This window comes from Callithrix jacchus, chromosome 4 (genome assembly GCF_049354715.1).
Source record: "Callithrix jacchus isolate 240 chromosome 4, calJac240_pri, whole genome shotgun sequence".
In the NCBI taxonomy this organism is placed as follows: domain Eukaryota; kingdom Metazoa; phylum Chordata; class Mammalia; order Primates; family Cebidae; genus Callithrix; species Callithrix jacchus.
The window spans coordinates 12,618,959-12,646,696 of record NC_133505.1 but is presented as its reverse complement, the minus strand read 5'-3'; the positions used below and the strand labels follow the sequence as shown (position 1 = coordinate 12,646,696).

The window sequence follows — 27,738 nt, the reverse complement described above, 5'->3', positions numbered from 1 at the left end:
ACTACTTTTTTGGCGTTTGGTTGAATTCACTAATGAAACAGTTTGGGGCAGTAGTTTTCTTTGTAAAAAGTTCAGAAATTACAAATTCAGTTTCTTTAACGGACATATGGCCATTTAGGTAGTTTATGACTTCTGTCCATTTTGAAAGGTTGTGGTTTTCAAGGAGTTTGTCTTTTTCATCTATGTCGTCACATTTTAAAGTTGTTTGTTCCCTTGTTCTTCCTTTAGTGTCGGTGGGCTCTATCTCAGTATCCTTTCCTTTAGTCTGGATGTTGATGATTTGTGAGGGAAGGAAAGCATTGATCTAAGCCTGAGATTAGATTCCTGGAATTGGTAACAGCTATTCCAAAACCTTTCAATTTAGCACTTAATTTTTTTTTTCTTTTGTAAGGCAGGGTCTCACTCCGTTGCCCAGTCTGGAGTACAGTGGCATAATCCTGGTTCACTGCAGCTGTGACTCCCTGGGCTCAGGTGATTCTCCCACTCAGTCTCCCAAGTAGCTTGAACTATAGGTGTGTGCCACCACACTTGGCTAATTTTTTTTTTTTTTTAATAGAGTCCAGGTTTTGCTGTCTTGCCCAGGGTGAGGCCCTTGACTGATTCTGGAACTCAACTTTGAGAGTTGAAGTCCTCTCTGAGAAGAGGATGAGAAAATAAATGGGAGGGAGCTGACATGAGGGACTGGGTAATTCATTTCCAGGCTGTGTGGCTGCACTGATGGGAGCTGGGATCTGAGCAATGAAGATACCATGGGCTTGTGAGGCAGAGGGGAGTGTGTCCAGCTTGTGGGAGCAATGTCTTGGTTGCACTAAGCTTAATCAACTGGCACCTGTGTTCCAGATTACTTGACAATGAACAGTTGACTCGGTGGCATTTCATTATAATATTTAAAGGAGAGTTCAGCCAAGCAGCAGTCAAAAATAGCAGACTATTTCAATAGATTCTACTTTTTGAGCCATTTTCACTCAACCTGTTTATGTGATGATTCTAAAAATTGTTGCAGACATTTTTTTTAAAGATTTTGGATGATTTGTGTCAGGATATTATATTAATCAATACTAGCTGTGATTTTTTGTTGTCGTTGTTTTGTTTAAGAAGGAGTCTTACTCTGTCCACCAGGCTGGAGTGTAGCAATGATGTGATCTCAGCGCACTGCAACCTCCGCCTCCCAGGTTCAAGCGCTTCTCCCACCTCAGCCTCCCAAGTAGCTGGGGCTACAGGTGCGCACCACCACACCCAGCTAATTTTTGTATTTTTAGTAGAGACGAGGTTTCACATGTTGGCCAGGCTGGTCTCGATCTCCTGACCTCAGGTCATTTGTCTGCCTTGGCCTCCCAAAGTGCTGGGATTACAGGAATGAGCCACTGCTCCTGGCTTCTCTAGCTGTGATTTTTACATTTTGTTCTGTGCTTTGCCTACATGGTAATTGGAGTGATCTATAATCTCACCTCTCTTTTACTTGCTGACAGTTGAATGGACAACTTTGACTTTATCTCTACTGATTGTTCAAACTTTGCCTTGCTTTTTGATTTTTAAATTTTTTTCTTGGGTGGTGGTTGTCACGTTCAGTTTCTTGAAGTAGTTTTTGAAAACTCTGGAGGTTTTCTTTAGCATAACTTTAATTTTAAACAAATGATACTATGTTTGTTATTGAAAAATTCCAGCAATATAGAAAAGAACAAAGATAGCAGAAAAAATTCATGCAGTCATCACTGTGAAATAACCATCAATGAGTGAGATTCATTCAAGAGTGTCTATGTAGTGTACCTCTGTGTGTATACAGGGAGAGGGCCTGATTGACAAATAGCTTCCCATTAAGGAATAGTACTATACACACTTTTTTTTTTTTTTTTTGCAAGTTTGTTGTGTTTAATATAATAACATCAATTTAAAATTAGAAAAGCAAGCCAAAGTGAAATAAGAAATTGTTGAACATAAAGTATTTCTTTATCCTAATAAATATGTTTCTAGAAACTCTCTAAAAGGTTGAGAAAATATGAGAATAAGAAGTGGGAATCAGCTGGGCACAGTGGCTCATGCCTGTAATCTCAGCACTTTAGGAGGTGGAGGCAGGAGTTTGAGACCAGCCTGGGCAACGTGGCGAGGCCTTGTCTCAAAAAGAATACAAAAATTAGCTGGGCATGGTGGCGTGTGCCTGTAATCCCAGCATTTTGGGAGGCCGAGGCGGATGGATCACGAGGTCAAGAGATCAAGACCATCCTGACCAACATGGTGAAACCCCGTCTCTACTAAAAATACAAAAATTAGCTGGGCATGGTGGTGCGTGCCTGTAATCCCAGCTACTCAGGAGGCTGAGGCAGGAGAATTGCCTGAACCCAGTAGGCGGAGGTTGTGGTGAGCCGAGATCACGCCATTGCACTCCAGCCTGGTAAAAAGAGCGAAACTTCGTCTCAAAAAAAAAAAAAAAAGAATACAAAAATGAGCTGGGAGCTGGGCATGGTGATGTGTGCCTGTAGTCCTGGCTACTGGGAAGACTGAAGTGGGAGGATCCCTTGAGCCCACGAGGTCAAGGGGGCAGTGAGCCAAGATTGCACCATTGTACTCCAGCTTAGGTGACGCAGTGAGACCCTGTTTCAAGAAGAAAAATTAAAAAGTTGAAATCACTTTAACTTGAAAAAAAAGAAAACTTCATGTTTCTATTTTAGATGATAGTGGTCAGCAACCTGCTATGACATCGGGAAAAATAAATTATATAACACTTCCTTTTCTTCTCTCCCAGTTTTTGTTATGGTTTTGGTTTTTGGTTAGTTTTGTTGGTGATTCTATTAGTTATTTTCTATAACCATATTCCCTCCATTGTTTACTCTCACTTACATGATTACATAGATTTACTGCCCTCTGTAATTTCTCTTACCATAGTCCCCTCGGTCCCAGGTTCTTTATTTTGATTTGAAACTTGGCTGGCTGTATTTTAACATCAAGCATTTTTTTTCCAGGAGGGCCTCAGAGATGTCAGATTCCTTACATTTTTTGAAAACTTAATTGCCTTTCTTCTCACCTCACCTTAGTTAAAGCCTTTATAGTCTTTTTAAATTCCAACTTCTATGGATAATATCAAATCTTCCCCCCGAACCCCAGTCAGCCTCCTTTGAGACCCCTTCGTCTTATTGTTCCAGTATGAATTGATGACTCTCCACAGTCTGCATTTCTGAAATGGTAATTTAAATGATGTTTATTGACCCCAAGGAATTTTGGTTTTCAGTGTGGTATGCTGTCAAGGGGAAAGTCAGTGAAGGTTTGTTTGTCGAATAACCTGAGAAAGCACAGTTGCCAACTCTGCACACTGTTTTTGATCTTGCTCTTTGTCATTTAATATGTCTTAAAGATGTGTCCACATAAGTATACAAAGATCTCTTCTTTCTCTTTGTTTTTATTTCATTAAGCGATGGGTCTCGCTCTGTCATTCAGGCTGGAGTACAGTGGCATCCTCTCAGCCGAGTGCAGCCTCAAACTCCTGAGTTCAAGTGATTCTCCCCACTCAGCCTGTCACCACAGGCACACCACCATGCACAGCTAATTATTTTTTATCTTTTTTTTTTTTTGTAGAGAGAGGGTCTTGCTAAGTTGCTCAGGCTGGTCTGAAACTCCAGGCCTCAAGCAATCCCCACACCTTGGTCTCCCAAAGTGCTGGGATTGCAGTGTGAACACTGCTCAGCCCTTCTTTCTCTTCAATGGCTGTGTGATCAATAGTCCACTGAACAGATGTCCTGTTCTTAAGTTAATGCTACTGAAGGGCATTTAGGTTACTTATAAATGCTTGCCATTCCTGACTGTGCTTTGATGAAAAGCTTTCTATCTGTGCCATTTTTTGAGTATATTTGTAGGATCAGTTCCTACAAATGAAATTTTTGTGTCAAAGGGTAGATGCTGTTGTTTTAATATGAAATAACTTATAGACACAAAGATTTATAATTTGTACGTAGGGAGGAAAGAAAGTAGACGCTGGTGTACCGCCCTGCTACTCAGTTGAAGAAACTGAGCACTCCCAGTGGCTTTGTCGAGAGAGAGAGAGAGAGAGAGAGAGAGAGAGAGAGAGAGAGAGAGAGAGAGAGTGTGTGTGTGTGTGTGTGTGTGTTTGTGTGTGTTTGAAATGGGGTTTCACTTTTGTTGCCCAGGCTGGAGTGTGGAGTGCAGTGGTGCAGTCTTGGCTCACTGCAAATTTCACCTCCCTAGTTCAAGTGATTCTCCTACCTCAGCCTCCTGAGTAGCTCAGATTACAGATGCATGCCACCACCCCTGGCTAATTTTTTGTATTTTAAGTAGAGACGGGGTTTTACCATGTTGACCATGATGGTCTCAATCTCTTGACCTCATGATCCACCCGCCTCGGCCTCCCAAAGTGCTGGGATTACAGGTGTGAGCCACCGCGCCCGGCCGCCTGGCTAATTTTTATATTTTTAGTAGAGACGATGTTTCACCATTTTGACCAGGCTGGTCTCAAACTCCTGACCTGCAGTGATCTGCTCACCCTGACCTTCCAAAGTGTTGGAAGTACTGGCATGAGCCACCAAGCCAGGCCTCCCAACACACTCACTTATACATTGTTTCATGAAAATGTTTTCCTTTGCCACTCTGATAGGTGAAAAGAGATACCTTTTTGAGGATAAATTGAAACTTAAGACTACATTTTGTGAGCAACCCTAATTTACCACTTGTTTTTCGTTTGTAGCCTGAGACCTCAGATCATTGTTCCCTCCCAGAGGATCTAGTGAGTATTTCTGCATGTTCTGGATTGGAGTTAATTGTGCCTTTGTTGATAAGTGTTATAAGGAAATGACAGTAACACTTTTATGAATTTTTTTCTCTTTGGTTGCTGATAGTGACTTTTTAATCTAACTTGGTAACAATATTATGAAAATGTTAGCAATAGTGATATTATGGGTAATCCTGTCCCAACTTTAAAAATAAAGTTATATTGCTTTTCATTGAAAGGAAATAAAGAGGAAGACGGAGCTCTCCTGCCTTGCTCTAGGGCTCAGGCTTGCTGTACTTGTTTTTCAAGGGTGACATTGTGACCTTTTCTCCACTTGAGTCCTCCTAAGAAAAGCACGGGAGGGCCACAGTTTGATTGTCTTGGCCTGGATTCAGCTGCAGGAGGTTCTTAGGCATTCTGACCTCAGCATGACAGCTTTGTCCTGTCCTTGCCTAGGTGTGGAAGGGGGATGCAGTACTTCCAGGTGGCAAAGCTGGTCACATTTCCTGTGTCTCCATAAGATTTTGCTACCTGAGTTGACAGACTTCAGTGTACCTTGTAACCAGATCCACTGGCTATTTCAGAAAATAGTTTTTAAAATTTTGGGTTTCTCGAGTTTCTGGAATTCTGAGTCATTCTGATTTTCAGTGATTCAGGATTGGATTATTCTAATGTCTGAAACTCAGGAACTACAATAGCTTTTCAGGCAAAGAGAGCATTGTCTTTTAACAAATCTACTTTAAATCCATTCTGTTACATAAAAGGGTGTGTGTATGTATATTAGTCCTTTCTCATGCTGCTATAAAGAACTGGCAGAGACAAAGTAATTTATAAAGGAAAGAGGTTTGATTGCCTCACAGTTCCTCATGGCTTGGGAGGCCTCAGGAAACTTACAATCATGGCAGAAGGGGAAGCAAATATGTCCTTCATGACGTCAGGAAGGAGAAGTGCTGAGCAAAAAGGGAAAAGCCCCTTATTTTATAACATGTTTATCACATGAACAGCATGAGTGTAACTGCCCCCATAATTTAATTATGTCCTACCAGCTCCCTCCCATGACATGTGGGGATTATGGGAACTAAAATTCAAGATGAAATTTGGGTGGGGACCCAGCCAAACCGTATCAGTATGTATATATATGTGTGTCGTTGTTTGTTTTCAAGGCTCCAGAATAGACTTTTTTTTCCGAATTCTTGGAGCATAAGTGTCGGATTGCATTTAGAAAAGGCTATCTGCCATGGATTTTGGTGGTTTTGCTTCAGAAGCCACATAGACTTTCTTTTTGTTCAAGTAGTCATCATGGGAAGGCTCTGATTTGATGACTCCATATGTTAAGTCAACTCTGGAACAGGATCACATATTTGAAGACTGCAAATAGCTGCCTTTGTTCAGTTCTACATTTGGCATCTTATTTTGATGGTTGCAGTGCACTTTTCCGCCCAAAGTTTTTTAGTAGCCTTTGGCAAAAAGCAGTAATACTTGGCTACTACTTGGGAGCATTATTTTTTATGCCCAGTTTCCCGATTTGAACTATCTTGAAATCCTAAGTTAAAGGCGAGGGGCTTGGACGATAGATGATTACTGAGCAGAGATACATTTCCCACATCAGACTTAAACCTAGGTTTGCCATCTAGTAAATGGGCGCAGCTTTAAGACTCACCTGGCATTGTGGGGGGGCTATTTTGGGGTTGGGATAAGGGAGGTTATTCCCATATGTCAAAAGAATTCTACCTGGGAGACATTCTCACCAGGTATTATCAGCCCATTTTTGTTTTTACATCTGTGTGTGTAGAGCTCCGGAATAGAATTGTTAAGTCTGAATCAGAAAAAGCATAGTGGGTTAAGGATGAGTGAAAAGAAGAGAACCGTCTGTCCTTGACAGAATCTTCATGTACATTTCTTGTCTGTTCTTGTCTCTCTTCCTCCTGCCTGGCCCATTGCAGAGAGTTTTGGAAGTTTCCAACCATTGGTGGTACTCTATGCTCATCCTACCTCCTTTGCTGAAAGACAGCGTGGCAGCGCCCCTGCTGTCTGCCTACTACCCTGACTGCGTTGGCATGAGCCCCTCCTGCACCAGCACACACCGCACTGCTACCACTGGCAATGCCAGCCCTGGGAAACTGGAGCACTCCAAGGCTGCCCCCTCCGTGCATGGTGAGAGCCATTCCTGGGACTCCCTCCTTTCCATTCCCCACTATCCTCCCTGGGGAATGTATGAGTGAGCAAAATGCAAAGAATTTTTTTAAATGTACAGGCTGGGCACAGTGACTCATGTCTGTAATTCCAGCACTTTGGGTAAGAGGATCCCTTGAGGCCAGGAGTTCGAGACTGGTTTGGGCAACATCGTGAGACCTCCTATTTAAAAACAAATAGATAAAAATTATTTTTAAAAATGTATATGTAGCTAGGATATAAAGCCCCTCATTATTTCATGGAAATGGTTATACTGTGGATCAGTCATATCATTTGTGTATAGCGTAAAAAAAAAATTGTGTATTGGTAAAAAAAAAAAAAGGTACCAATGTAGTTAATTTTCCCTCAGTAATTTGGAAAACCTGCAACAATCATGAATTGTCTACAGGACTTAACGTGTGTTTATTTGAAAGTTGGATTGATGTCTCGTTTAATGATAGCATGAACTCTGACTTACCAGGAAAAATTTTGAACCTTATGAGTAGTCCTTTTTCTTCTGAGTCTTTCTGCCTCCAGTTATGTCATTGGTGATCCCAGCAAAATGACCTACTCTAAAAAAAATTTAAAACTACAGGGCAGGCATGCTGCTGATTATTTACTTTATTTATTTATTATTATTATTATTATTATTTTGGAGATGGAATTTCACTCTTGTCACCCAGGCTAGAGTGCAATGGCACGATCTCGGCTCACTGCAACCTCTGCCTTCCGGGTTCAAGCGATTCTCCTGCCTCAGTCCCCCTAATAGTTGGGATTACAGACATATGCCACCACGTCCGGCTAATTTTGTATTTTTTAGCGAAGACGGGGTTTCTCCATGTTGGTCAGGCTGGTCTAGACCTCCCAACCTCAGGTGATCCGCCCAGCTCCACCTCCCAAAGTGCTGGGATTACAGGCATGAGCCACTGTGTCCGGCTATTTTTTATTATTTTATTTTTGAGACAGATTCTCGCTCTGTTGCCCAGGCTGTTGTGCAGTGGCACGATCTCAGCTCGCTGCAGTCTCCAGCTACCAGGTTCCAGTCATTTTCCTGTCTCAGCCTCCAGAGTAGCTAGGACTCCAACCACGTGCTACCACGCCTACTTGTGTGTGTGTGTTTTTTTTTTTTGAGACAGAATCTCACTCTGTTGCCCAGGCTGGAGTGCAGTGGCACAGTCTTGGCTCTCCTCCCAAGTTCAAGCGATTCTTCTGTCTCAGTCTCCCAAGTAGCTGGGATTACAGGAACACACCACATCTGGCTAATTGTTGTATTTTGAGTATCGACGGGGTTTCATCATGTTGGCCAGGCTGGTCTCGAACACCTGATCTCAAGTGATCTGCCCCTCCCCCTGACTCCCAAAGTGCGGGCATGAACTACTGTGCCTGGTCTCATTATTTACTTTAAAGGCATCTTTAAAATTCTACATTAGAATTCTTGGTGTAGAAGCAGGAATTCTGGATTTCCTACTGCCTGGACAGGAACAAACGGCATTTTTGATTATGCACACAGATTTTTACATTATGGTCCTATCTTAAGGTTTATTTATTTATTTTTTTCAGTAACACTGAAATATAGATGTGGTGGAAATCAGAGCTAAAGTGGTAATTCCCAGGGTTAACGAAGATGTGATGAAAGAGGCACTCGACTACTATTAGGGAGAGCATATGTTTACAAAGGACGATTTGGCAGTGTGCATCAAAAACTTTAAAATAGAGACTCTTTGACCCAGCAATGCTATTTCTAGGAATTTATCCTAAACAATTAATTAAAAGTAAATTCAACAATTAGGTACAAAGAAATTTCTTTTTACATTGTTTATAATAGTGAAGTAATTGGATGAATTTAAATGCTGAGCAATAGGGAAATGGTTAAATAATAAGAAAATATTATAGAGCCATTGAATGCATATTTAGTGACACAGAAAAGTATTCATGATCCTGTATACATTAAAAAGCAGGCTGGGCACGGTGGCTCATGCCTGTAATTCCAGTGCTTTGGGAAGATAGGGCCAGTGGATCACAAGGTCCGGGGTTCAAGACCAGCCTGGCCAAGATGATGAAACCCCATCTCTACTAAAAATATAAAAATTAGCCAGGCACGGTGGCAGCTGCTTGTAATCCCAGCTACTCGGGAGGCTGAGGCAGGAGAATTGCTCGAACCCAGCTGGCAGAGGTTGCAGTGAACCAAGATTGTGCACTCCAACCTGGGTGATAGATAGATAGAGTGAGACTTCATCTCAAAAAAATATATATCAGGTTAGAAAATGGCACATTCATAGCATTTTTTCCAGTTTCATAAAGACAAGTATCTATTACATGAATATTCTCTATTAATAGAGAAATAAGGATAAAGTGTATCCTTAAATGTAACTCCACTACTCAGACATAATCAGGGGTTAGTGCTTATTATTAACTGTGAACCTATTCATTTTATAGTCAGAAAAATGCCATTAAAGTTATTTTTAAAATGTATCTCTGTGAGGAGTGAACATCCAGTGGATACAGAGTTTGTCTTACAAGATGAAAAAGTTTTAGAGATCTGTGGCACAGCAGTGTGAGTGTACTTAACACTACTGAACTGTACCCTTAAGAATGAATAAGATAGCACTGCATTGTTGCTCAGGTCTGTAATCCCAGCACTTTGGGAGGCCGAGGTGGGCAGGTCACTTCAGGCCAGTACTTTGAGACTAGCCTGGCCAACATGGTGAAACCCATCTCTACTAAAAATACAAAAATTAGCTGAGTGTGGTGGTGGGCACCTGTAATCCTAGCTATTTAAGAAGCTGAGGCATGAGAATCATTTGGACCCAGTGGGTGGAGGTTGTAGTGAGCCGAGATGGTACGTACCGCTGCACTCCAGCCTGGGCAACAGAGCAAGACTCTATATCCAAAACAAAAAAAGTTAAGATGATAAATTTTATGATACGCATTTCTTTACTACAATTAAAAATAAACAAATTTCCATGCTATGGAAGTTAAAATTGTGAATAATGTGAAGAAAGAATGAGAAAAATATGTACCTTTGGTCTAACTGGGTGGAGGAAGCAAAGATATTTATGGAGGGTAGACAGTGGAGCTTATCTAGGTTTACTTTTGTTTTGCTTTTGCCCATTAATTCTTCTGGATTTGGAAGTTACAGCTTGTAGGAGTTGCCCATTTGTGTTACCTGTCAGTTCCAGGCATGAACCGATACTTCCAGCCTTTCTACCAGCCCAATGAATGTGGCAAAGCCCTCTGTGTGAGGCCGGATGTCATGGAACTGGATGAGCTCTATGAGTTTCCAGAGTATTCCCGAGATCCCACCATGTACCTGGCTTTGAGAAACCTCATCCTCGCGCTGTGGTATACTAACTGCAAAGTAAGTAAGGGCATGTTGGCCAGTAGCACTGGACAGAGGACCATGTTGAAGAGGAGGGAGCACTTTATCTGGGGATGGAACCTTGTATACTAGGGTTTCTCAGCCTTGGCTCTGTTGATATTTGGGGTAGATAATTATTTGTAGTGGGGGCTGTAGGATATTTAGCAAGATACCTGGCTTCTACCTACTAGATTCCAGTAACTCTTCACACTGTGAAAACCAAATATGTCTGTAGACATTTTCAGATGGGTTCAGAATCCCCCCATGTTGAAAACCCACCACTTTTAGACCACATGTAGTCAGCATGCTGACTCTCCAGTGGTGAGTATAAGGTGCAAGGTTTGGTCCAAAGAGTTCTAATGGCAATGGCAGGGGGGAAAAACATCACAGATGGGATTTCAAATCCTTGAGGGCAGGAATTTTTGTTCACTTCGGCGTCCTTAATCAGTCAAGACCAGTACCTTTCTTCTGTTGGGACTAATAAATGTCAGGGCTGTCACCTGTCACACTGTACCCACCTTGAAAGATAAATTATGGGGCAGAATGGGAATACTGGTTTTTTTTTTTTTTAAGGGCTGAGTGAAGTGGCTCATGTCTATAATTCTAGCACTTTGGGAGACTGAGGCTGGAGAATCGCTTGAGCCTAGAAGTTCAAGACCAGTCTGGGCAACACAGTGAGACCTCCATCTCCACAAAAAAATTAAAAAATTAGCCAAGTGTGGTGGCACATGACTGTAGTTCCAGCTACTTGGGAGGCTGAGGTAGGAGGATGGCTTGAGTCTGGAAGGTCAGGGCTGCAGTAAGCCATGATTGCGCCACTGCACTCTAGCTTAGGTGACAGAGAGCCCTATTTCCAAAAAAAAACCCACAAAGATTCTCTTGACCCTAGCATTTTTCTGATTTATTAATTTCATCAGCAATTTGAGTCATTTCTGAATGCTGAACATTGTGCAAGACTGTCAAAGTGGTCTTGAGTATAGACATGCCAGTTTCACCTTGGCATTTCACTGGATTGGAATCCAGAATGAGATGACATAACCTGATTAAGTTATGGCTATTAATGCACCTACCCACATCTTCTTTCTTTTTTTTTTTTTTTGGAGACTGAGTCTTACTCGGTCGCCCCGGCTGGAGTGCAGTGGCACGATCTCAGCTTACTGGCTCACTGCAACCTCCGCCTCCCGAGTTCAAGCGATTCTCCTGCCTCAGCCTCCTGAGTAGCTGGGATTACAGGTGTGTGCCACCATGCCTGGCTAATTTTTGCATTTTTAGTAGAGTCAGGGTTTCACCATGTTGGCCAGGCCGGTCTTGAACTCCTGACCTCAGGTGATCTGACCGCTTTGGCCTCCCAGAGTGCTGGGATTACAGGTGTGAGCCACTGTGCTGGCCCCCAACATCTTATCGGTCACAAGAATCCAGCTCTTTCTGCGGTCAGTAGGATCAGCAGCCTGGATTTCCGTAGTGGCCTTTATTGAGTCAGGAGTGTCATGTGCTCGGCTGCCATGCTTCTGGGGCAATCGTTCTTGCTCTGAGAATGCCTGTGTGATAAAGTGTGAATTGCTGTTTCCTCCCGTTGTCTCCTTCTTTTCCCTACTGGGTAAACGTCCCTTTGTTCTTTCTGTCTTAGTGATAAGTGATGGATTTCAATTACCTGGAGAGTTTTTTTCTTTTTTTTTTAATTATTGTGGTAAAATAAACATAACATAAAATTTACCATATTTTTTTTCTTGTTTTTTTAGATGGAGACAAGGTCTCACTATGTTGTACAGGCTGGTCTCCAACTCCTGGGCTCAAATGATCCTCCTGCTTCAGCCTCCCAAAGTGGTGGGATTACAGGCATGAGCCACTGTGCCCAGCCCCATTTTTACCATCTAAACCACTGTAAACTTTATAGCTTAGTGACATTTAAGTACATGTATAATTTTGTATAACCATCACCACTATCTAGTTCCAGAACTTTTTGATTATCCCAAGAGGGAACCCTGTACCAATTAAGCAGTCTCTTCTCTCATTTTCTCCTGCTGTCAGCCCCTGGCAACCAGGAATCTGCCTTCTAGCTGTATAATTTGCCTGTTTTAGATATTTCCAGTAAATGGAAGCTGGTAATAAGTGACCTTTTGTGACTGGTTTCTTTCACTTGGCATAATGTTTTCAAGGTTTACCCTTATTGTAGCACATGTCAGAACTTCACTCACTTTTATAGCTGAATAATATGTCATTGTCCATATCACATTTGTTTATCCATTCATCCATTGATGGGCATTTGACTTGTTTCCACCTTTTCCCTATTTGAATACTGCTATTGTGAGCATTTTGTTTGAACATCTGTTTTCAGTTCTTTTTGGTACATACTAAGGATTGGTATTACGGTATTTCAGGTTTAACCTTTTGAGGAACTAAAACAATGTTTTAAACATTAATTGGTTTGCCTTTTAAATTGAGAAATAAACATTGTATATGTTTATGATGGACAGTCTGATGTTTTGAAATATAGATATATTGTGGCCGGGCGTGGTAGCTCACGCCTGTAATTCCCAGCACTTAGGAGGCTGAGGCGGGTGGATCAGGAATTTGAGACCACCTTGGCCAACATGGTGCAACCCTGTCTCTATTAAAAATATAAAACATTAGCCGAGGATGGTGGCAGGCACCTGTAGCTGGAGCTACTCAGGAGGCCGAGGCAGGAGAATCGCTTGAACCGGGGAAGTGGAGGTAGCAGTGAGCCAAGATCGCTCATTGCACTCCAGCCTGGGTGACAGAGTGAAACTCCGTCTCAAAAAAAAAAAAAAGAAAGAAAGAAAGAAAAAAGATATATGTTGTGGAATGGCTAAATTGACTTAATCAACATATGCCTTACATGATATACTTACCATTTTCTTGTCGCCGAGAACGTAAAAATCTCTCCATGATTTTCAAGTATACAATAAATTGTTATTAACTATGTATTGTAGTTACCATGTTGTAAAATGGATCTCCTGAAATTATTCCTCCTGTCTAAACTGAAATTTTGTGTCCTTTGACCAACATTTCCCCTCTTCCCCCTCCCCTCAGCACCTGGTAACCCCCATTCCACTTTCTGCTTCTGTGAGTGGACGTTTTTAGATTCCACGTGTGTACGTACATGAGATCACGCAGTATTTGTCTGTGTCTGATTTATTTCATGTAACCTAATGTCTTTCCAGTTCAACCATGTTGTTGCAAATGACGGGATTTTGTTTCTTTTCTTTTAAGGCTGAATAGTATTCCATTGCGTGGATATATCACGTTTTCTTTATTCGTAAGTGGACTCTAGGTTGACTCTGCATCGTGGCAGTTGCGATAACACTGGAGTGAGCATGGGAGTGCACATCTCTCTGATGTGCTGATTTCATTTTATTTGACTGTCTACCCCACAGTGGGGGTTGCTAGATCGTATGGTAGTTTTATTTTTAGTTTTTTGAGACACCTCCATATTGTTTTCCATAATGGCTATCCTAATGTACATTCTACCAACAGTGTATAAGGTTCTTTTTTCTCTTCTTCATTTATTACCTTTTGTCTTTTTTTGATAACAGGCATTTTAATAGGTGTGAGGTGATTGTCATTGTGGCTCTAATTTTGCATTTCCTTGATGATTAGTGATGGTGAGCATTTTTTCATAGACACTTGGCCCTTTGTACCTGTGGGTTCCACATCTTGAAAATATTTGGGGAAAAAATGGATGGTTGCATCTGTACTAAACACTATACAGACTTCCTTGTCATTTTCTACATGATACTATGTAACAACTATTTACATAGCATTTACATTGTATTACATATTATAAGTAATATAGAGATAGCATAAAGTATGCTCAGGACGGTTCTAGAACTAATCCCCCATGGATACCAGGGAGGACTGTACCTGTTGGCCATTTGAGCATCTGCTTTTGAGAAATACTGATTCACATCTTTCACTCATCTTTTAAATGGATTGTTTTCTTGCTATTGAATTGTTTGAATTCCTTGGGACTTTAAAGAAAAAACAGTTTGGTTTTATTTCCAAACACAGGAAGCTCTTACTCCTCAGAAATGTATTCCTCACATCATTGTCCGGGGTCTCGTGCGTATTCGATGTGTTCAGGAAGTGGAGAGGATACTGTATTTTATGACGAGGAAAGGTCTCATCAACACAGGCGTTCTCAACGTGGGAGCCGACCAGTATCTTCTCCCTAAGGACTACCACAATGTAGGTGATTGTAGCTTTAGCGATAACCTTGCCATTGGTCAGGACACACACTAGTCTATTGCTGTTAACAATACTAGTAAAAGCCACATGATCACCATAAAACGTCCAGAAGCAAGCCTTCTGTAGAGTGTGTTTCTCCGGAAAGGAGAATAGCAAGCAGTTTCCCTGGATTGTAGGGAAAGAGGGAATGGACTCATAAGACAAGTGCCAGCACATTGTTTAGGAAAATAACTTTCTAAGAACAGCAAAAAAAAGTAAATGAATGAATTTGCTCTGCGGTTCCAGAACATCCTAAAACGGGGCATTGTTATCTGCTCTAATTAGAGTTTTGTTTCTTTTCTTTTTAAGAAAACAGTCATTGTTATCGGGGCTGGTCCAGCAGGATTAGCAGCTGCGAGGCAACTGCATAACTTTGGAATTAAGGTAGGATTTTGGGAATATGGAGTCAGAACAGATGGTTGGCTGCTCCTTTTTGTTCAATTTTCTAAGATTTAGAAATCAGTTCCTATTTTTTGTGAAGAATACTAAATACCTTATATGTTTACATTAGGTCCTAGAAAAGTTATAACACTCAAAATTGATTTCACAAGAGAAAGGTAAATAATAGAAATGCTCACAGCTTTGGAGAGAATTTTAGACTAATGAGCAAGTCAGAAGAAATTTTAACTTGGTATTAAAGTAGAAATTTGTTTTGTTTTGTTTTGTTTTTTTGAGACAAAGTCTTGTTCTGTCGCCCAGGCTGAAGTGCCGTGGTGCGATCACAACTCACTGCAACCTCTGCCTCATGGCTTCAAGCTGGGATTACAGGTGTGTGCCACTATGCCCAGCTAATTTTTGTATTTTTAGTAGAGACAGGGTTTCACCATGTTGGCCAGGCTGGCTCGAACACCTGACCTCAAGTGATCTGCCTGCCTTGGCCTCCCAAAGTACTGGGATTACAGGCATGAGCCTCCATGCCTGGCTAAAGTAGAAATTTTTGACAGATTATTATTCACACAATAGAAATGATGGGAAAAAGCCCATTTCCACAGTAGTTTGAGACAGCAAATACTAGCATGGATATTCACTATTACTTGTGTAAAAGTGTCTGAAATACTCAGTTCTAAGTTTTTTTTTTTATATCTATTTATTTATTTTGAGACAGTGTTATGAGACTGGCTAATTTTTGTATTTTGGGTAGCGACAGGGTTTCACCATGTTGCCAAGGCTGGTGTCAAACTTCTCAGTTCAAGTGATCTGCCCACCTCGGCCTTCTAAAGTGCTAGGATTACAGGCATGGGCCACCGTGCTCGGCGTCCAGTTAAATTTTTTTATGCCTATCAAAGATGCCCTTTGAATCTCATTTCAGACATGACCCACTGCTCCCGGCCGAGCACATGTTTCAATTGATTGCTTATTTCAGTGTTAGATATTTGGGCCAAGGGTTTTTGAGTTTTACTTGGAAAACCTACAGGTTATATTACAAGAAAGGTTATTAAAATCGAAAATCTAGGGAGTTTATCTTTAATATTTGGCTTTCCTCTTGTACTAAAAAGCAACTAGAAATGGACTGGGCACAGTGGCTCAGTGCCTGTAATCCTAGCACTTTAGGAGGCTGAGGTGAGCAGATCGGTTGAGCTCAGGAGTTTGAGACCAGCCTGGACAACGTAGCAAAACCGTGTCTCTACCAAGAAAAAATACAAAAGGAAAATTAGCCAAACTTGGTGGTGTGCGCCTGTGGTCCCAGCTACTCAGGAGGCTGATGTGGGAGAATCACTTGAGTCTAGAAGGCAGAGGTTGCAGTGAGCTGAGATCGAGCCACTGCACTTTAGTCTGGGTAACAGAGTGAGACCCCAACTCAAAAAAAATAACTGGAAATGGATAGCTCTGTATAAAATTGAAGTCAGAGAAAGAGGATACAACAAGGTGTAGGCTTCCTACTTAGAGAAAGTGAAACATTTAAGTTTGAGAAAGAATGTTCAGAGAATTGATACTACTTTCCCCTCCATCCCCAAGTGATGGGGAGACACCCAGGAGACCCTCCATTCTCCCCATGGGTGGGAAACAGAGTCCTCTGAGTAGCCTGAAAGATGATTAACTTGGGGAACCTCTTCTTGAGAATTTAAAGTCATTTTTAGAGATCCAGAAATGTAAGATTGGCCTTGGGATGAGTAGGACTCACATTTTCAGTTAATGTAACCCAGGGAAGTGTGGCACTTTGAATCCCAGGGTTACAGGTGAGGCGCTGCCTGTGTACCCAAGAGCAGCTTCTCCTGCCACCAGCATTAGAAATTTGCTGGAGATAGAATAGCCTGGGTGTGAGATCTGGTTAGGCCAAGCCCATGAAGTCATATTTATATGGAGTGGCATACTTTTTTTTTTTTTAATAATATAGGAAAGTTAAGGCTTATTTGCAGTGCTAAAGGAATTTAGCTATGTAGATATTTCTTAGGAAAAATCACCTAAAGAAGTTTTTAACTGTTTCTAACTAGTTTTTAACTGTGCTTCTTAACTTACAGAATACTATTTTATAGACAGTTTTCAAAGTACATTTTATGTGCTAGTTCATCAGATCTTTTTTTTTTTTTTTCGAGACAAGGTCTCGCTCTGTCATCCAGGCTGGAGTATAGTGGCACGATCTCGGCTCACTGCAGCCTCCACCTCCCAGCTTCAAGCAATTCTCATGCCTCAGCCACCCGAGTAGCTGGGATTACAGATGTGTGCCACCATGCCCGACTGACTTACGTATGTTTAGTAGAGACAGGGTTTCACCATGTGGCCAAACTGTTCTGAAACTCTTGGCCTCATGTGATCCTCCTGCCTCAGCCTCCCAAAGTGCTGGGATTACAGGCGTGAGCCACTGCGTCTGGCATAGTTCATCATATCTTACTATCTGGTTTGAGTGATTCCTTCAACAGACCACTCAGTTTTTCCTTGCTAGAGTCTAGACAGATTGTTTTGAACATCTGTTTTGGCTTCTGTTCATATTCCCTGCTTTTTAAACTTGTTTTTGTAGAAATATTTTGAATTAACTAAATATAGAGGCTGTTTAACCGTGTCATTCTACATTTTTATAATACTGTGTCTGATATAACTCCTGTGTCCTATTTAGCTTCCCTGACTGTCTGTCTTTTTAGGTGACTGTCCTGGAAGCCAAAGACAGAATTGGAGGCCGAGTCTGGGATGACAAATCTTTTAAAGGCGTCACGGTGGGAAGAGGAGCTCAGATAGTCAATGGCTGTATTAACAACCCAATGGCATTAATGTGTGAGCAAGTGAGTTTCTTTTAGCTTTGTGTTGTAGAGAAAGGCAAGAAAAACAGTTTCAATTTGCTTGTGTGCAGTGTTAATATGCTTGCAAAGTAAATTACACATAACAGCCCCTCATCTCCTCTGAGAAGTAGTAAGAACTTCTTAGTTCTGCCTTTCTGAGAAGGTAGAACTGGAGGATGTAGAAGATTGTTTTCCTTTTTGTAATCTCTTTAATTTTATTTCCTTGTTATTTGCAGGCCACTTGGTTAGCTCATAATTTTAAGGTTGTCAGATTTAGCAAATAAAAATATAGGATTCTCAATTAAATTTCACTTTCAGATAAACAAGTAATTTTTTACCCAGGTATTTCCCAGTATTACATGGGATATTTTACGTGCAATATTTGGGACATACTTAAACTTAAAATTATGTATTACTTATCTGAACGTCATATTTAATGAGGCAGCCCGTCTTTTGTCTGGCAGTCTTACAGTTTCTTTGAAGACTTGGTGGGCGCAAGCCTTCTTCTGAAATGTTTATTGATGGTCAATTCAATTTCAGCTTCTGCTGTGAGTGTTTGTGTGTTCATTTACATGAGGGTCCATAGAGGAGACAGAATGTTAGAGCAAGGACAGGCAGTGTCTGGCATCTGAAACATTAGCCAAAAAGTTACAGCAGCCATGGCGTAGGAGCCGTTGCTGCCCCCGTCACATTCTCATCAAATAAAATCTTGTAGATTTCATACTGGCTTTTTTTCACTGCCTGACTTTGCTGCCATTCCATGTGAAGCATATTTAGCTTTATTTTTGAGAGGTATTGGACCGTTTTCTCCATGAGAGCTCTGTCTGATTTTCAGCTTAGAACCTGTAAATATGTTTTTCCAGGGAAAATTTTCACCTTCTTATTCTTATTATTTTGAAGCTTGGCATCAGCATGCATAAATTGGGAGAAAGATGTGACTTAATTCAGGAAGGTGGAAGAATAACTGACCCCACTATTGACAAGCGCATGGATTTTCATTTTAATGCTCTCTTGGATGTTGTCTCTGAGTGGAGAAAGGATAAGACTCAGCTCCAAGATGTCCCTTTAGGAGGTATGGGGAGAACGGTGTTCTGATTGTTCCATCTCAGTTTCGTTGTTACCTAAGCTTCATCAGCAGTGGCATCGTTCATTTGTGAGGTCGGATGTCAGCAACAGGGTAGCCCTCCTGAGCATTGCTTTTGGACTGTGGGATTCTCCAAGTTCTCAGGGGAGGAGCACTTTTTTAGGGAGCCTTAGATGCTTGCATTGTGTACACACACAGACCTTACTTTACACGGTAGCGGGTGTTTTACAAAATTATCTAAATGTTTCATTTTAAATTTTCCAGAGTAGCTTACTTTTAAGGAAGCATGTGGTAAGCCCTGGGTGATACATCATCATCCTGTAATGTCTTTTCTAGATAAGGGTTTCTGTGAGCCAGGAATTTTTTTTGTTGTTGAGTAGTGGGTTAGGGTTTTCTCCAGTATATTTTGAGAATGCCAAAAGTGTTACAGTTTAAGAATTTTAATCCATCAGGCACAGTGGCTCACACCTGTAATCCCAGCATTTGGGAGGCCAAGTGGGGAAGATCACGTGAGCCCAGGAGTTCAAGACCCACCTGGGCAACATAGTGAGCCTTGTGTCTACAGAAAAAAACAAAAACAACCAGCCAAGCATGTTTGTGTGTGCCTATAGTCCCAGCTACTTGGGAGGCTGAGTTGGGAGGAGAGCTTGAGCTCAGGAGGTTGAGTTTGCAGTGAGCTATAATCCCACCACTGCACTCCAGTCTGGGCAACACAGCAAAACCCTATTTCCAAAAAAAAGAAAAAATATTTTTAATTCAAAATCTTTTGGCTTTTGGGCTTAAATGGGCAATATTAGCTACAACTCTTTAGAAAACATGATCACCCATAGTCACTCCTTTTCACGAGGGTGCCAGCTGAAATTTTACTGTGTTGCTTCTTAAATTGATATTTATTTAGCCCACAATTTTGTGACCTGAATGTATTCACTTGTAGTTCTTGGAGGCATGTTGGAGTTCCTTTTATTTTTTTTGAGATGGAGTTTCGCTCTTGTTACCCAGGCTGGAGTGCAATGGCGCAATCTCGGCTCACCGCAACCTCCGCCTCCTGGGTTCAGGCAATTCTCCTGCCTCAGCCTTTTGAGTAGCTGGGATTACAGGCACGTGCCACCATGCTCAGCTAATTTTTTGTGTTTTTAGTAGAGACAGGGTTTCACCATGTTGACCAGGATGGTCTCAATATCTTGACCTCGTGATCCACCCACCTCGGCCTCCCAAAGTGCTGGGATTACAGGCTTGAGCCACCGCGCCCGGAGTTTCTTGTAGTGTGAACATTTGAACTCAGTTTGCAAGGTGTTCATTTGCTTCAACTATATGTTTCTTTGCAAGAGTTCTCAATTCTTCAGGCTGATACACAGGTCATCTCTGTTTGGGGGTAAACTTCGTAGTATAAGGGACTGTCTCTTCTTTTTCTCTTTTCCCTCCCCCTGTACTGTGGTAATACACCATCTCTAAGAGACCCACACTGTAATTGTCCTTAGTAAGTATTGACTGATACACCATAAGAGAACATTTTCAGAAATACCGTTTAATCAAATGTTGTAGTGTCCAGACTAATTCATAGGTTTTTAAATTTTACGGAGTTGAGAACAGTTATTAGGCTGACTTACAGGATATTCTCAGGTTAGTATTTTGTACCTGTGTTGTAGTCACTGGCTGGAGTTTTCTTTACATTTCTTTCAGAGTCACCAAATAAAAACGTTTAATGATAATGCTTTGCCTTAGCCTTACCTAGAACAAGCTATAGGCCAGGCATGGTGGTGTGTGCCTGTAGTCCCATCTATTCAGGAGGCAAGAGGATTGCTTAAGTCCAGGAGTCAGAGACTACAGTTAGCTATGATTTCGCCACTGCACCTCAGCCTGGGTGACAGAGCAAGACACCGTCTCACAAATAAACAAAAAACCCAAGTTAAGACCTGGCGCGTTGGCTCACACCTGTAATCCCAACACTTTGGGAGGCCAAGGTGGGCAGGTCGCCTGAGGTCAGGAGTCCAGGACCAGCCTGACCAACATGGGGAAACCCCGTCTCTACTAATAATTAAAAAAATTAACCGGGCATGTGGCAGGCACCTATAATCCCAGCTACTCAGGAGGCTAAGGCAGGAGAATTGCCTGAACCTGGGAGAGAGAGATTGCAGTGAGCTGAGATTGTGCCACTGCACTCCAGCCTGGACAAGAGCGAGACTTTGTCTCAAAAACAAAAAAGAAACAAAAAAACCCCCAAGTTGTTAAGGTAGGCTCAGCAATACTTCCTGTGTAAGTAGGCATTTCATCTTATCAATAGCTTGTTAAAAGGCTTTGATAATAGTCCACACGTCTCTGTGTAAGGCTGTAGTCCTATCTTTGCTGTCTGAGATCTCATCTTACGAGAGAAATAAGGGAAACTCAGTTCTAAATACTAAGGGACTAGATTTCATTTCAGAAAGCAGGTGCACTAAAGCTTTTAAATATTATTTACATAAAAATTACAGTGGACCGTGTGCATTGGCTCACACCTGTAATCCCAGCACTTTGGGAGGCTGCGGCAGGTGGATCACCTGAGGTTTAGGAGTTTGAGACCAGCCTGGCCAACATGGTGAAACCCCGCCTGTACTAATAATGAAAAAATTAGTCTGGCTTGGTGGCATGCCTGTAATCCTAGCTACTTGAGAGGCTGAGACAGGAGAATCGCTTGAACCTGGGAGGCAGAGGTTGCAGTGAGCCAAACTGCACCATTGTACTTCAGTCTGGGTAGTGAAACATTGTTTCCAAAAGACAAAATCACATTGAGGCCTCTCAGTCTGTTTATATTTAATTTTATATACTATCCTGGCAATCTTGGTTTTTTTAACCCCTCCACAAAACCAACAGGAATGTAGAAACTGCACCTCAGGAATCAGGGATGGGACTTCTATAAAAGCTACAGAAAATGGCACAAAGCCCAGGGGGTCTAGGAGCAAAAGCCAGGCACAAATCCAGAGGCCTCTTGGGCATCTTCATGTTACAATCTAATGCAAGAAATGAGCATTTTGATGAAAGCCTTGAGCTGTTCTAAAAAAAAAAGTTTTAAGTAACTGATACTCAGTTCCGCTTCTAATCAGACAAGTGTGTGATACTCTGTAAACTTGGGGGCTGGGTGCGGTGGCTCACACCTGTAATCCCGGCACTTTGGGAGGCCAACGTGGGTGGATTGCCTGAGCTTAGGAGTTTGAGACCAGCCTGGGCAACATGGCGAAACCCCATCTCTACTGAAAATTCAAAAATTAAGTGGGCATAATGGCGGGCGCCTATAGTCCCAGCTACTTGGGAAGATTGCTGGAGCCCAGGATGTTGAGGCTGCAGTGAGTCAGGATTGTGCCACTACCCTCCAGCCTGGGTGACAGAGTGAGACCCTGTTTAAAAAAAAAAAAGAAAGAAAAACTTGGAGCCTGTGATACTCGTTTTGGATGGTTGTCATCACTGGAACAGTTGTAAAGAAGTGATCTATACTGAGATACTTAGAATGGGTCAGACATGAAGCCAGACCCTCTTCCAGCCCCACTACAAAGGAATCTCAGATGATAATGGTATCACAGAGCTGATATTAACTATATTTGTCCATATAGTAAAAGGTCCAGTTGAGTGAGACAGTTAGAAGTTGATGACAGGGAGAGATTCTGGAGGCTTGCCACGGCCTGGTGACGCTGAACCATAAAGAATGGATGGCATTGGGTGGGGGAAGGCATTCTGGTGAGGGAGAGTGAGAGGTCACAGACCCTGCAGGGTAGGATTTTACCAGGAAAAAGATTCGTAAGCGGCACAGTAGGGCCTGTGAGTGGGCAGATAGTAGCTGCTACCTTTGGAAAGGTTAAAATATGCTAGCTTTGCCCGGCTGTGGTTGGGGAATTTATTACATTGGCAGATATGGAGGTGGAGGGCTGACATGATAACCAGTCCATAATATTTTTTTTTTTTTTTTGAAATGGAGTTTCACTGTTGTCGCCCAGGCTGGAGTGCAGTTGTGCAATCTTGGCTCACTGCAACCTCTGCCTCCCCAGTTCAAGTGATTCTCCTGCCTCAGCCTTCTGAATACCTGGAATTATAGGCGCCTGCCACCACGCCTGGCTAATCTTTTTTATTTTTAATAGAGATGGGGTTTCACCATGCTGGGCAGGCTGTTCTTGAATTCCTGACCTCAGGTGATCCGCCTGCCTCAGCCTCCCAAAGTGCTGGAATTACAGGCGTGAGCCACCATGGCTGGCCAGCCATAATGGAGTGTTCTTGTTTGAGACAGACTGTAGCCAACAGTTAGCCTTTACAGGTCTCTTAGTTGAGGTGAGGTGTCGGAAGAATTGACTTTATGTGATGGCAGCAGGATCAGAAAGAGAATGCTATCTTCTCTGTGTGTGCACATCTGTGTGTGGGGACGCCTTTTCTGTATCTTGAGCAAAAGGAAACCATTTCTTAACAAAGCAGAATTGAGACATTTCTGAAGCTATAGAATTTACACAGCTTTGTTTCCGGTAGGATAAGCTTTCTCTTCCTGAGAGAAATGGACCTTAGAAAGAGATCCTTTCCCCCGACTTGACTTGGGAAAAGACTTTGGAAGTTTTGGGTGTTGCTGGGTGACAGAGCTTGCAAGCAAAGGAGAAGGAATTGGAGAATCTTGTTAAAGCTGTTTGTTTTTTTTCTGCTTTGATCCATTCCTATTACAGAAAAGATAGAAGAGATCTACAAAGCGTTTATTAAGGAATCTGGTATCCAGTTCAGCGAGCTGGAGGGACAGGTGCTCCAGTTCCATCTCAGTAACCTGGAGTATGCCTGTGGCAGCAACCTTCACCAGGTGCGGTTGGGTTTTGTGAAAGGTGTGCTTTGACAATACTTGGTGGGGTGTCTGTGTGTGTGTTATGTTTCTAAATATTGAATTTGAGCTGCTTTGGATAAACAAGAATGATTCTGCTTAAAAGCTTGAAAGCCATGACTTCCGAGCATATTAACCCCACTGCGGTTTTGTTTGTTCTTTAAACTTTTGTTGTTGTTGTGTTGAAGCAAGAGAAACCCTTCTTCAGATAATGCCTGTGAAAGAAGCTGAATATGTCAAAACAAAGGAAGAGGCTGGGCACAGTGGCTCACCTCTGTAAAATCCTAGCACTTTGGGGGACTGGTTGAGCCCAGGAGTTCGAGATCATCCTGGGCCACATGGCAAAACCCTGTCTCTACAAAAAATTAGCTGGGCTTAGTGGCATGTGCCTGTAGTCCCAGCTACGTGAGAGGCTGAGGTGGGAAAATTGCTTGATCCTGGGAGGTGAAAGCTGCCGTTAGCTGTGATGGTGCTACCATACTCCTGCCTGGGCGATACAGCGAGGTCCTGTTTTGGGGGGAAAAAAGAAATCAGTCATTCCAAAGGAAGGAGGGCTATTGGGCTGAATCAGAGTAGAGTTTCTTATATTTTTCTTATTTTTTGTAGAGATGGGTCGTCTTCTGTTGCCTAGTCTGGTCTTGAACTCCTGGCCTCAAGTGATCCTCCTGCCTCAGCCTCTCCAAATGCTGGGGTTACAGGCATGAGCCACTGCGCCAGGACTTGGTCTCTTTATCCTCCTTTCCCTGCTTTCTGCAGAGGCCCTTGGGTTATTTCTTTGGAACCATAGAGTCTAAAACACTGCTCTCAAGAAGAGAAAACTGTGTCCTTGCAAGGCTGGTTTGTTTAAAGTAAATTTAAGCTTGCCTAACTCATTTAACCAACTGTGAACCTAATACTCCAGTACTCTTTTTTTTTGTTTTGTTTTTTGTTTTTTGTTTTGAGATGGAGTTTCACTCTTGTTACCCAGGCTGGAATGCAATGGCACAATCTTGGCTCACTGCAACCTCCACCTCCTGGGTTCAAGCAATTCTCCTGCCTCAGCCTCCCGAGTAGCTGGGTCTACAGGCGTGCACCACCATGCCCAGCTAATTTTTCTATTTTTAGTAGAGACGGTGTTTCACCTTGTTGACCAGGATGGTCTCAATCTCTTGACCTCGTGATCTACCCACCTCGGCCTCCCAAAGTGCTGGGATTATCGGCGTGAGCCACCGTGCCCGGCCAATACTCTAGTATTCTGTATTTTGAATAGAACTCCACGGATGATTTCAGAGGCCCTTCAGGACCTCTTCACTTCCACTTGATTCTGCACTGTGATGGGAATCGTGCTGTTTTCCAAAATCATGCTGGGTTTCTCCTCTGTAGAGCTTCCATGTTGAGGACAGACAGCATCTTTATATGTGTCAATCAAATACAGTTTTTCCTTCACAGAACTCTACTTTGCCAAAGTTGTCCATATATAAAATTCACTTTTATTTTTATCAAGGAGTGGTACTCACACCCAAGTCATATAGACCCGTGTTCTCAAATAAACTTTCCTCAAATACAGTTTTCGAGGTTTCCTCCCCCCGACAGTGGTCTCTGCCTGGGCTGGTCTGCCTGTCCCCGGCCTTGGTGGCTGTTCCCACCTGGAGTTCCTCGTATTGGCCCTCAGGCACAGGCTCAAGGATTTACACTGCTGTGTCCTCAACCTCTCGTTTCCCAGGTATCTGCTCGCTCCTGGGACCACAATGAATTCTTTGCCCAATTTGCTGGTGACCACACCTTGCTAACCCCCGGGTACTCGGTGATAATTGAGAAACTGGCAGAAGGGCTAGACATTCGGCTCCAGTCTCCAGTGAGTATCAGCTTCTGGGAGGCTCTGGCTCTGCCTTGTTTGGGGAGAATGATGTTCTGGGCATGCGGCTTCCACAGGAGAGTGGGGCTGGCTTTGGTGCCTAGCCAGGGTCTAGCAGGACTTTTCTGGCTCATTCATAGCCTGTGTAGCATTAGCCATGTCAGTGAGGCAGCTGCTGCTGCTTAGATTCCATAGTGGCCCCAGGGCATTTTTATTCAGAAGGTATTCAAATTGCTCGCAGCCTTCCTAACCCAGTGCAGTTATTTTCACTTTAAAATTTTTCCTTCATATCTTTGTCTCAGTGCATTTGTATTGGGTGTCATATTGTAATCATGGGGGTGATTACTTATCTGCATTTCACTTTACACCATATCATAACTATTTTCTACATTCCGACACAGTGTTTATTTTGCATATGCTGACACAGCATAAATTTTAACTCCCTGAGTTTAGCTATAACAATTGTTGAGAACGCTGAATGCCAGGAAAAGATTCCCCTTAGCCGTGGAGATGTAAATTCATGTCATATGAGAATCGGAAAGGATCCTGGATCACGTGGTTCCATCCCTCACTTTTTTTTCTTAATTGCTTTTTGAGCAGGTGCAGAGTATTGATTATTCTGGAGATGAAGCGCAGGTCACCATTACAGATGGCACAGGGTATTCTGCACAAAAGGTAAGAGCTAGGACAGTGTGAGGGTGGGTAGAAACCCTTGCTGCCAGGGGCTGAAAGGGGAGGAAAAATCTTTCGTATCAAGGAGTTTGTTTTTGGGAATCTGCATGGAGCCTTGTTGGATTTCTGGTAAGTTATGTATGTACACTTAATTGTGAGTAGGTATGCAAAGCTCATTTCGTGATCTAACACTGTATAGATTCATGGCAGATGGAATTCTAAATTATGTTCCTGGAGGTGAGTTCTAGGGCACATGAGTCCTGAGAGTTGAACAACAAAAAAGATTCCTTGGTCAAATAAGTTTGGCAAGACCAAGTAAGTTTGAGAAATATTGTCTACAACACTCTACTTTTAGGGTTAAGTAGGAGTTGTATAGAGTTAAATATGTTAAAGGCTCTGAGAAGTCCTGCATTAAAGAAATCTACTTTACTATTAAAGAAACCTATTTTACTTTTATTCTGTGCTCTCCACATTTTTTTTTAACCACGGAATCCTTTTTCAGGTCAAGAAAGTTCTTTTTTCCTCTTAAAATCTTGACACTGTCAGAAGTACTTATATATGGCTTAAATTTTTTGTAAACAGCTTTATTAGGTGAACGGTACAAGGTAGTGCCGAATCGAATACTGGAAATCACACTGAGAGTTACAGTAATGGAGAATAAAGGTGCTTACTTGGGGTGGGGGAAGATTTAGTAAACCTTGGAAGTTTAAGTTGAGTTATATTTTAAGTAACTATGAAGAAATCTAATTGATGAAGTATTACTAGTTCCTAGATTATCTATGCTTCCTAACTTCGGGTGTCTAATTCTTGTTTCACAGCCCTTGATATTGTACAGAAATAAAGGACTGCATGTCACATGGGAAAGACAGGTCTAGGGAATGAGTTAGAGTCGGAGTAGGGGGTGCCCTATCATTATTTCTGCCACTAACCAACTAGGAGATTTGGGGCAGCAATCCCTGGGCTGCATGTCAGAATCACCTGGGAGGTGCTTGCAAAGAAAGGTTGCAAAATCCCCCTGTATACATTCTTGTCGAATTGGCTTCACTTTTTTGTTCCAAAGACTGGGTCTCGGTCTGTTGCCCAGCCTGGAGTGCAGTGGCACAGTCATAGCTCACTATAGCCTTCAGCTCCTGGGCTCAAGGGATCCTTTCACCTGAGCCTCCCTCGAGTAGCTGGGACTAGAGGCGTGCACCACCATGCCTGGCTCATAATGTTTTTAAAGCTTCTCGAGTGATTCCAGTGTGCAGCTGTGGTTGAGAACCTTGTCTGCAGTGGCCTTCTCTGTAAGCTCCTAATAGGTCTGCCGGGTGGTAAACAGTGTTTAAAAATACCCTCTTTTAAAATTGCAAGTCACCCGACAGTTCAGCCTCTGCTGTTCTGTGGCTCCGCTTCTTGGTGTCCAGGACAGCAGGCTGGTTATGACTCCCCTGCTTCATCACTCTCTGCCTAACTCTGGCCAGTACTCGTGCCTTTCTTTGTTTGTATTCCAGCCTTCTGGAGAAATGAGGGCACGGCTTCTGGCTGCACTTTAAAACATTTAAAACGAATATTTTATTGTAGCCAGCACACATCACAGTTTGTACTGGAAGTTTCCCTAAACTAGTAAGTAAAACATTTTCAACCCAACACGA

The 27,738-nt window shown here is 42.3% G+C and overlaps 1 protein-coding gene across 9 annotated transcripts in view; it reads left to right on the top strand.

Moving 5' to 3' along the window:
• Positions 1-27,738, top strand: part of KDM1B (lysine demethylase 1B) — a 105,834-nt gene that overhangs the window by 65,169 nt on the left and 12,927 nt on the right. For 5 of the 9 annotated variants that reach the window (XM_035294808.3, XM_035294806.3, XM_035294809.3 and 2 more), the window contains 10 exons: positions 4,691-4,729; positions 6,658-6,868; positions 10,060-10,244; positions 14,274-14,450; positions 14,799-14,873; positions 17,567-17,704; positions 18,602-18,773; positions 23,456-23,583; positions 25,304-25,435; positions 26,036-26,110. In XM_035294808.3, the coding sequence (XP_035150699.1) occupies positions 4,691-4,729; positions 6,658-6,868; positions 10,060-10,244; positions 14,274-14,450; positions 14,799-14,873; positions 17,567-17,704; positions 18,602-18,773; positions 23,456-23,583; positions 25,304-25,435; positions 26,036-26,110 (1,332 nt within the window). The remainder of the gene's footprint in view (positions 1-4,690; positions 4,730-6,657; positions 6,869-10,059; positions 10,245-14,273; positions 14,451-14,798; positions 14,874-17,566; positions 17,705-18,601; positions 18,774-23,455; positions 23,584-25,303; positions 25,436-26,035; positions 26,111-27,738) is intronic. The other 4 variants (XM_078368249.1, XM_078368247.1, XM_078368246.1 and 1 more) reach the window with 1 other exon arrangement.